A 10,155-nucleotide genomic window follows, 5' to 3' on the forward strand; every position below is an offset into this window, starting at 1 on the left:
CAATTTTTCAGGTTTTTTTTTCAATTTCATGTCCGGCAGGTAAAAAAGGTAAAAAACCACTGTCGACGACTTGAAAAAAAAGGCTGTCAGGTGCCGTGGCCTAGGTTTCTCACTGAAAATCCTCGTCCCCCGGCGGCACCTTTTTTTTGAATTTTCTTCCTTTTCAACGCCGTTTTTCGGGGATTTCGGATTTTTTTTGAATTTTTTCGCAATAATATTCGGAAAATAGATAACTTTTAACACATTTTAATGCAATAAAAATTTTTGGTCGGAGTCCCCCTTTAACGCTAATTGATGCTTATTAGTTTTACTTCTGCCAATGGGGTCAAAGTTACAAAACTACAGAAAAACGGGAGGAGCAAGATTTAAAGAAGCGAAGAAAAAAGTCATAAGCATCTTGCGTAATTAGTACATTGTCTCTCTCAGAAGTATAATGAAACAAAAGATATCGCTTTTCTCTCTATTTCGGGGGTGGCTAAACCCCCCCCCCTCTTTTTCATGCCGAACACACAAGATATCGTCAGAAAAAAGAACGAGTTTTTGTCTGCGGGTCCTCCGGGGGGTGGGGAGAAAATGATTGCGGTGTGTTAAATGTGTGATGGGTAAGCGGCGAGGAATTTTGGAATGAGGAGGATAAACGGAATAGGGGGTGTATGTGTTAATTGGTTTGGAATTAATTTGAAATTTCTAATTTTGGATTACTTTTGATATTGACTCGAAAAGATGAAATTTCGGAGTACGGTGTCCCAGTTTAGTGTTCTTGACCAGTTAAGTGGAGAGGTTCTCAAGATGAGAATCTCAAAAGTTCGTTCTCGCAACATTGAGCGCTCAAAAAGTTTCAAAGATCCAAAAAATGAAAGGTCAAATTCAAAAACTAGGGTTTAAAGAAATTTGGCTTGAGCTTCATTCTGTAGTTGACCTTTGATACTTTATTGATCAGAAGAAAATATGACACAAAAGTTATAACGGGAGTTCTAGATAAAATCCCTAACGAGATGAACCTAGAGAATGGGGAAGAAAATAGTAAACATGTAAGGTTGGCAAGATATTTAAAAGAGGGGAAACGGTGAGCAGACAACTAAAACATATTGCCTTCCAAATAGGGGCGTTCCAAATAGGGGACCTTTTCCTTAAAGATCTTAGTTTTGAAGCTATGCGCCTTCAAATGTTTGTCTATCTTGAAAACTAGAGAAGTTATCAAAAAGTTGTCAACTACAAAATTTTTCAGCATAAAATTTCACATATTTTTTTAGTTGTCCACTTTTCAATAGCTACCGTAGTTTTTGAGATGTGCGCCTTTAAACTAGGCGCTTCCTCTGTTAGGCACCTAAAGGAGAGGGCGCGCCAACTTTAAAGGCGCGTATCTCCAAAACTACGGTAGCTGGGAAAAATTTGCTAACTACAAAAATTAAGTTATCGTTTTGTGCTTTGTTTCTTTAATTGACAATTTTTTGAATTTTTTTTTGTTTGGAGATATGCGCCTTTAAAGAGAAGAACTTCGCGACTATACCTCGTTCCTATCTTATCTTTATATCTCTCTATACACTTATGTATGAATTGTTATGAATTGCGTAACACTTTCCCTTTTATCTTCCGCTTATTAAATGTCTGTTCTTCTGTTCTCCACCTTCCCGAAGAAGAGGGATTAACCTTGAATCGGGATTTTGACAGTTTTGGAAATTTTGTATAGACCTTTGAAGAATTTGAATAAAATTTATGCCAACTTTGAGCTCATATATTTCGGTTTCTGTGAGTGATATTCAAAAGTGGTTAACTGATAAAATGTTTATCATAACATCGAAAATATTTTGTCAGTTGACAACGTTTCGATATCTTTTACATAAAATGAGATATACGGGTTCGAAGTTGATGGTTTGAGTATCCTTCTAATAAAGTGTCTACGGTAAGTCAACAAAAACCCAATTGAACCCTTGAACGTAAAAAAAAACTTGTCAATACGAGAATAAAAAGAGGAGAACTGAAAAAAAAGAGGGAAAAAGTGACAAGTAATAAATCAAATGAAAGTATGACCTTCTCTACTAATATCTCTTATCATCTACCTCCCTGATTGTGAGAACGTCTATATGAAAAACGAACAAAAGTTACACACATTGTGTCATAGGTGGTTCATAATCATCGGAACAGGAAAATGCGCAAGGTTTGTATTAAAAGTAGCTGATGATGGAAGTTCGAAAATTTGTTCGAAATTTAGAAAAAGGTTCTTTGAGTTCCCATCTAACAGGTAGGCGTAGCCAGGTGGGCCAACTTAGTCCCGCCCACTTTTGATCTAAAGCTCCGCCTCTTTTTTTTCACACTTTCTATGACGTAAGAGGACAATTATTGACACATGTCCTCATAAAAGTGGCAGGTAAAGAAGGTAAAGCAATAAAAGTTATATGTAGATTATCCTAAAGAAATTCGTCCCCAGAGGAATACAACTCAAACTTTCATAATTATGTCGTCACATAGTTTTCAAATTTCTCACAAAGCTTCAACCACTTTTTAATCCTATAAACATTTACTATAACGTAGATATTCAAATAATGTTTTAAATTGATTCAGTAAATAAGTTAAGCCATCTTTAAGTTCAACAAATATTGTGTATATTGAAGAATTTTAAATCAAACGTATAATGTTTATTTGGTTCAGACAAGGCACACAAGCTCAATAAGCTAAAATACAGAGTAAAATGTTGCGTTGAATCCAGAATAGCCAGATGTTGCTCCTGAATTATACTTGAAATAAACATACATTGTGTTCCCAGTAGATATATATGTTTTCAATGTGGTTCCGTAAGTTGAATATTGTTGATATATTAATGGCGCATCTCCAGAATCTCCATCGTACATAGAAATTACATCACTATTGGAAGTGTATATATAGTTGAAAGTAATCCGAATTTTGTTAGAACCATACGTGGCAAGAGTATAAGCGCAGCTGGATCTATACTGGCCAGGATAATTTGGAGAAGCGATGATTCCAGGCGCCATATAAGTACCAGTGCTGCAAGTTGGTGGATTCGGAGTTGGTGGGGCGGATGTCGGTGGTGGTGGAGTTGCACTACAATTCAGATCTCCAATAGGTCGTTTGCAAACGAAGTGCTTAGGTGTAGTGCAATCCCCAGTAAACCAAGAACCCTTCGAGTGATATTCAGTCGTTTGAAGCGACAACCACAGGCAATTTCCACTGCTTCCAAACACTTCCAGATTTGAATAGTCCATTGTCGATCCATCAGTCCAAACTATGAAATCTTTGGAGGTGGCGATTCCTCCGATTCGAATTGAGTCATAGGAAGATTGGGAGTAGATTGAAGTGATGAATCGATTCTCTTCTGCAGAATGAATTGATACCAAGTTTCCACACATCTGTTGACATTCCAATTGAGCTGTGCTGAAGGATTGGTCTTCGAGACGGAAGTAACAGTTGTTGTTGAAATTGATATCACAAATGTCTGAAAGTTTATATGGTTATTTACCCCGGCTGTCAGCTTGCAACCTCTGAACAGTCTAGCGGGACAAGTCCAGAATTTGGCCGGTTTTAGTGGAGGTCTCATCTGTAATCTGCCGGACCTCCGACTAAAAGTTGCCGGGGACGCCCGTGTCAGTACAGTTTTACGCAACCCGGGGGTCGCCGGCAACTCATGGCTGTGAATGTCCGCTCTAAAGCCGAACCGCTTTTTTCACTTTTCACAGAAGGTTCAAGCCCACAGGCTCGCTTTTCATAGAGTTCCCAACTAACTAACCTGGCTGTGTAGGTGGGAGCTCACAGACATATGACAACGTCTCAGTGCAATCTCCATTAATCCACTGCCCACCCGGTGATCCAGGAACAGAATAATACACACAACGACCGACTCCAGAGTTTGGGAATCCGGGAGCGAAATTGTTATAAGTAGTTGGTGATCCTTTCTGGTCATCAAAGTAGCAGAAGCTTTTGTCGTTTCCTATGCAAAATAAGCCCATCCAAACATGAGAAACTCCGCTGCCATCAACAAACGAGGCGAGGGCTCTGTTGTCCTGGAAAAGGGATTTTCAGCAGTCACATTTTCGACTAGGAACTCACAATAGCATTCTTGGTCATGAACAAAGTGCCACCAACATTAGTGCAAGTCCTCTCAGCGATTGTATGATTAGCGGGATCTGGGTATAGTTTCCAGCATTTGCTGTTGACCAAAGTGAAGCCACTGGTGCAGATTGTATTGTTTCCAGCAGATACAGTAGCTAGGCAAAAGGAGAGGAAAATTAACAGTTTCATTTTCCGAACTGATTCTAGTCTCGCTGGGTTCGATTATATAGTAGATGAGTAGATCAAAATTTAAGTAACATCCCATCCCATGCAGCTGATAAGGAAGATGATAAGAGAGGAAAGAGAAGAGTTTCGAGCAAATAGAAACGAATTGTGCTGATAAGAAACAGGAGACGCCTTCTATTTTGCAGTCATACTGCTCTAAAACAGCCCTAGAGACACAACAAACCTTAAAAGAGAGAAAAGACAACAAGAACACAGAATTTAAGACACACCGAATTCATTGACCTAACTTTGCCTACAACGGAAACGATTCTGTTGCCAGATCATCTCTGCCGACAAGAATACACCAGAATAATATTATATAAAATATAGGTAAAAATAGGAACGAGAAACATGGGTTTTGGGGGAGAAACTAGAATGACTGAAGAGTCCAAATTGATCCCAAAAGCGGGCGCAATTCCTTGGTTCGCGTTGAGAGTTAGATGTGCAGGGTACAGTAATCCTCAAATTGGCGGGTGATTCAAATCGGCATTGTTGTGGGCGGCGTCGGCGTTGGTGAATATAATTACATAAATACAGGGAATAAAAGAAGAATTCATTGAAAAGGAGAAAAAGTCGGGAAGAGGTGATATTCGGTCACCTGAATTCGCGACACTGCCAGGGCCAGCCTTTTTTTCTCATCTTGAGTATCTGGTCCATTCCTGGTCTTAAGGCGCTGCCCAACTCTTTCTCCTTCATCTTCCTATTTTTTCTTTACTATCTAGATCTCCAATTTTTGTATTTTCACAACCACCATATGTGATTCTTTGTTTTGCTTTTTGATCTGGTTTTCCTACTTCTTCCTTCCTTCTTTTAAATATTCCACTTTCCTTATTCTTTTTCTATGGTTCTCTTTCCATTATGACACCTTCTTGGATTCCGCCATAGATTCTTCAATTTTGGACACATCTTCTTCTTCCAACTCTTTCTCTGTAATGCCAATATCGACTGAATTTCTTCTTCTCCTTTATCCTCACCCTAACATAGACAATTCATGGACTCTTCTTCATCTTCACATTCGAACGCTTATTATCTTCTTGTTCTTCCTCATGATTATTACAATCAAATGTGGTTGGAATCCCTAACTCTACAGACTATGCTCTTATATTCTCCAAATTTTCTGTACCCTGCTGTTTTCAGAAATCCCAGATCACGCCTGTACCAATTATCCTGTCAATTATCTCTCTATTTCTCCGTTCTAGTTTTCTTAATCATTCTGTATCTATTCCAATTTCATCTAATTTTCTACTTTCTTTCTCTGACAATGGTGGTACATAGATATTTGTATTCAGCTTACTGTAGCTTCTGGCACCTATTACTCTTCTTTGTATAACAACGTTGAGGCATTTATCTCAAATTGTGGACTTTCGAGAATTCTCTTTTGAAGCTTTCGCTCATAGTTTAGCTGTTAAACGATCTGCCTTCTCATCCCGAAATTTGGCAATATAGCGATCGTACACACTTGGAGCGTCCATATTAATTCCACGATTTTTCAGATCAATGATGATAGAATTCAACTTGCTGGTATATTTTCTTATATTTTTTTTTGAAATTTTTCTGATCAATTTTCGGCTTCTTACTACATCCGATGTTTTTTCTGCGGAAAATCAATTTCCAGCTGGTTTTCAAGTTTGCACGTCATCACAGAAGGGAACCTCGATTTGAAATTTGACACCGAGTCAAGTTTGGATGCGTCGCTAGCTGAATAACGACATTTTTGCTCATTTTCCAGCACTTTTCCTCATTCTTCCAGCTTTTTTTTTCCTCGCTTTTTTTGCTCTTTCGTTTTTTTTCGATAACTTCCGGCAGTTTTTTTTTTCGTCTTCCGATTTCCCTGTTGAATTCTTTCATTTTCTGATCAATTTTTATCCTATTGAATTTTCTTTCAAGTGCCAACAATGGTCTAGCTGGCTTCCCCAAAGTTCTCATCGAGGATGCCACCCCATAATCTCTTTCCTCCAACTCCTCTCCTTCTAGGACATTCTCTTCCAACCCAGTGACCAGACTCTTCAGTTGGATCATTTCATTAAGTTTTGTATTTCTAGGATCTTTGCCGATTCCTTCTATAAAATTGGTCTTTTAATCATCATATTTAGAATTATCGGATCCATCGAATTTCTTCAGTTCGAGAGGTTTCCTTTTCAAGAATCTTTACTACGTCCTCTTCATTCTTTTCCTTAAATCTCTTATCTCCCTTCACCTTTCCTTTTCTTTCTTCACCTTCTTACTATCCTTCAACTGTTCTTCTTCCTCAGATGCCGAAAAAGTGGTGCCACAATCATCGTTTTCCTAACTTGAACTTGAGTCCAAATCCGAGTCAGAATCATCAGCCTCCGTTTACTTCAAATCCTTTGGGACTTTATTCTCTCTCCTCTGGTGCTCCTTGCCCTCCTTCTTCATTTTTCTTTTTTTTCCCAGATTCCTCCTCATTTCTTTCATGAACACCAAGCGTTCCTGTATCTCCGCATAATCATTCGCTTGCTATTCTCTCCTGCTCAACTGTTCTTCTCTTTCCTCCAACAAAATGAGTCTGTTGAAGTGCTCAATTTGCATCACTTCAGCGTTCTGGGACCTTTTGTCCACAGTTCCACTAGATGTGGTGCCATTTTGAGCAGGAACCTCTTCCTCGTCCTCTTTTGCCTCGAAAGTCGCTAAACGTATTCCGAGGTCTTCTGGCGACGTTGGCGGTGAGCTCTGCCACTCAGCCTGCGCATTAACAATATCTTGCATGTCATTTGCGACACTTTTCAACTTGAGAGTCGTGTTGCCGACAGACTTTCTATTCACATAATTCAACAATATGTGAATTCTCTCTACTTTCCTATCCTCCACCTCATCCTGATCCTCTCCATCCCCTGCTACTACAGCCTCAACCTGATCTCGAATCCAATCTTTCCAATTCTCGAAGTGCTCCCTGCACATCTGAATGTTTTTGGAGACATTCATCCTCGGATTCCTCCACTTTCAGAACTCCTGTCTTTACTCCCAGACAGTAATCCTGATCTTGGCGCATCAATCGTGATGCCAAATTCGTCACCTATCCAATACGAAGCTTAATAGCTTGGTCAGTTCAACCGATCATTGTACGCGTGGCTTTGTAACACAATCGAAGTCCAAAAATAGAAACAACGTTCGCCACTGTATATTGGTGGATACGGAAGCGTTATCAGAAGATGTGAAAGTAGATGGAACGCAAATGTGAAAAAATCTAAAACACGGTTCAAGAAACTGAAATTATAGATACAATTATATGGTCATTATAACTGTTTCTCGTCGTCTCCAGTACCGAATTTTTGGACAGCGCTCTCCGCGACCTATCACACTGCTCTCATCTTCATTCACCATCCTCTGCCTCAATTCAGATTTTTCATATTTATCTTGCGTTGACTGACTATTCTTTAAGCTCGTTCAGATCCTGAACCTTACATTCTGCATTCAGAATGACCTCAACCTCCATCAATCCGTCATCGGATTCGAAGAACAATGTCCGCTCGGGATTTGCAACTCCCTTACGTTTGACACTCTTTCTCTCATCCTTCACACCCTCTTCCTATCCTTCCTGGTAAACTTTCTACGCTCTGTAGACTTGTTTAACTTGTTCATTCTTATCAGAAGAATGACCTGAAACCTCCGTCTATCCGTTTCCGGATAGACTGACAATGTAACCTCGAGCATAACATTGTCGAGTCTCTATAAGTCCCAACCAATACAGTATGACTACTCGCTACGACTTCCATGTCTACTGCGTTGTAGAATTTCTCGTATGTTGTTCTCCTTATAGAGCACAGTCGCAACTAGAATTCTTGTGCTTTTCCTTGTCCTCAATTTAGAAAGCAGAAGTAATGAAGCAGACTCTTATTTCTGTTCTAAATACTGCGGGCTCCATTTGGCTCCCTCCTGATATCCTCAATCTAGAATAACCTAAATATAATTTCTGCCTCGGTTCTCTATTCTAGATACTGCGGCGCCACTCGGGCTCCTCCTTCAAATCTTAAAATCCTATCAGAAAACGGAATCCATTCTTCTTGACGAACCTGTCAATCATCAACTGTCATTCCTGACTAGCTTAAACTCTGAATGCTTACGGTCTTTTATGACTCCATATTCTACTGCCATGTCTGACTCGACATATTATTCCTTCTTTACCTCTTGAGATTTATCAACTACATATCTGACTCTTCCTCTGTTTTATATGCCCTTCTCCTTTCCTAGAATCTCCTGTGATCTTAATTAGACCATATTGCTTCCTATAAGCTCCTTTGAACTCAACTAGTTCGCACAAACAGGACGGTTTATGCATAATTTTAATTTCAAGTTTTATGCTTTCTTATAATCTGACCTAATTGTTCAAACTGTATTCACTTCCTATATTGTCCGCCTCTACCTATTCCAACCTCTTCCTATTCCTTTGAAATTAGAACCCTTTATTTTTAAATAAAATTTTCGGAATCTGCATTATCAGAACTCATTTCTTCTCTGAACATTCATTGTAATCGGTAACTAATTGATCGTTGGCTCTCAAATGCATCTCTGAATTTTTATGCAACGATTCTGAATGAAAAATAATCGATTTCTTTTAATCTGATCGAGTAATCGCTGCCTCGCGCAACATTACCGAAACTATTTCAAATCGCTTAAAATCCTCCTATTCCCCTTCAATTTCTCATATTTTCTCTATACTACAATTTTCAGTAGTATTATCATGTTTTCTGAAATTCGTGACGCTTTCGACAGTATTCTTTTCGTTGTCTCACTGTCTCTCCTCGTCCGATTATTCTTCTCAAATTTGTTTTCTAAATCTCCTCAATTCTCTAGAATCCTCTGAAAATCTGAACTCCTTCGGCACTTGCTGAACATCTGCAATTCCTATCCTCAAAAACTTCTACAACTCGGAATATTCCATTTTCCGAATCTTCCAATTTTTCAGCTATTCTTGCTGGTTGTGTTTCACTAGCCTTCTCTGTTATTCCTATCATTTCTTATTATCTAATTCATCGTTGCAGAATTACGCCATTTTCTTCTTCAAATCATGTCTGATTCTCGTCCGAACTTTGCTTTTCTTTCAACATTTTCTTCAAGAACACGAGTATATTCTTTACTCTCTGTTCCTTTTCTCTCTTTTCTACTCAATGCTTCTGCCTTCATATCACGACACCTTTCTCATTTGCTGCATCAGAAGACAGTTCGACATGAGGTTCAATACTAACTAATGATAGTGCACTTTTTTCCTGTTTTCCTTTTTCCTATCTCATAGTCATTCGGCATATATGCTTTTTAAATACAAGAATCCTATCACTAATTTGTATTCCTAGAATTTTCTTTCAAAACACAAAGGATTTATGTTTTTTTTTTCGTCTTCCGCCTTCATGCTTCTTCTGAACTCTTTTGGTGTGATGTTGCTTTATCCGAAAAATTTCAAAAATTTTCAATACTAGTTAATGATACAATGATCGGTACTGAATACTGTTCTTCTGATTGCATTGTCAGCTCGGCTTCTCTGTTTTTTATAATAATCTTTCTATTTTGAATACAAACATCTTATCAATACATTTTATTGATTTTGAAAGACTTTAAAACAGACGATTCTTTTAATTATTATCTTTCGATAACCTTCTTTTGGTGCCTCTTCTTTCTTCTGGCTCTTCACTGATCTCGCTCGGTGCCTCTCATCGCCTCTGGTTTCACACTGTACTTGCTCTCTGCCTTTCTCTTGCTCCAGCCTGCTTTCACGAAGTTGTGTCAGCAGCATCTCATCGAAGACGTCGGCGTTCGCGGCACGACTGTAACCATTTTGATTATTTACTTTGAATGTTTCAATGTAATCGGGTTACTCACATTATCGGTTTCTCGTGATCGTCTTCGATCCAT

General features: G+C 38.7%; 3 protein-coding genes across 3 annotated transcripts; all 3 read right to left on the minus strand.

Annotated features, from left to right (window-relative positions):
- Positions 1-2,672: 2,672 nt before the first annotated feature.
- On the minus strand, positions 2,673-4,254 carry CBG15117 (the record flags this gene model as incomplete). Its single annotated transcript, XM_002642805.1, has 3 exons — positions 2,673-3,451; positions 3,743-4,016; positions 4,063-4,254. The coding sequence occupies 3 exons, from the start codon at positions 4,252-4,254 to the stop codon at positions 2,673-2,675; spliced, it is 1,245 nt and encodes a 414-aa protein (XP_002642851.1).
- A 2,514-nt stretch (positions 4,255-6,768) lies between these two features.
- CBG15116 lies at positions 6,769-7,209 on the minus strand (the record flags this gene model as incomplete). Its single annotated transcript, XM_002642804.2, has 1 exon — positions 6,769-7,209. The coding sequence occupies one exon, from the start codon at positions 7,207-7,209 to the stop codon at positions 6,769-6,771; it is 441 nt and encodes a 146-aa protein (XP_002642850.2).
- A 1,889-nt stretch (positions 7,210-9,098) lies between these two features.
- Positions 9,099-10,155, minus strand: CBG15115 (the record flags this gene model as incomplete). Its single annotated transcript, XM_002642803.1, has 3 exons — positions 9,099-9,256; positions 9,898-10,067; positions 10,091-10,155. 3 exons carry the CDS (start codon positions 10,153-10,155, stop codon positions 9,099-9,101), a joined length of 393 nt encoding a protein of 130 aa, XP_002642849.1.

The sequence above is a fragment of the Caenorhabditis briggsae genome (genome assembly GCF_000004555.2).
Source record: "Caenorhabditis briggsae complete genome, chrIII, whole genome shotgun sequence".
Taxonomy (NCBI): Eukaryota; Metazoa; Nematoda; class Chromadorea; order Rhabditida; family Rhabditidae; genus Caenorhabditis; species Caenorhabditis briggsae.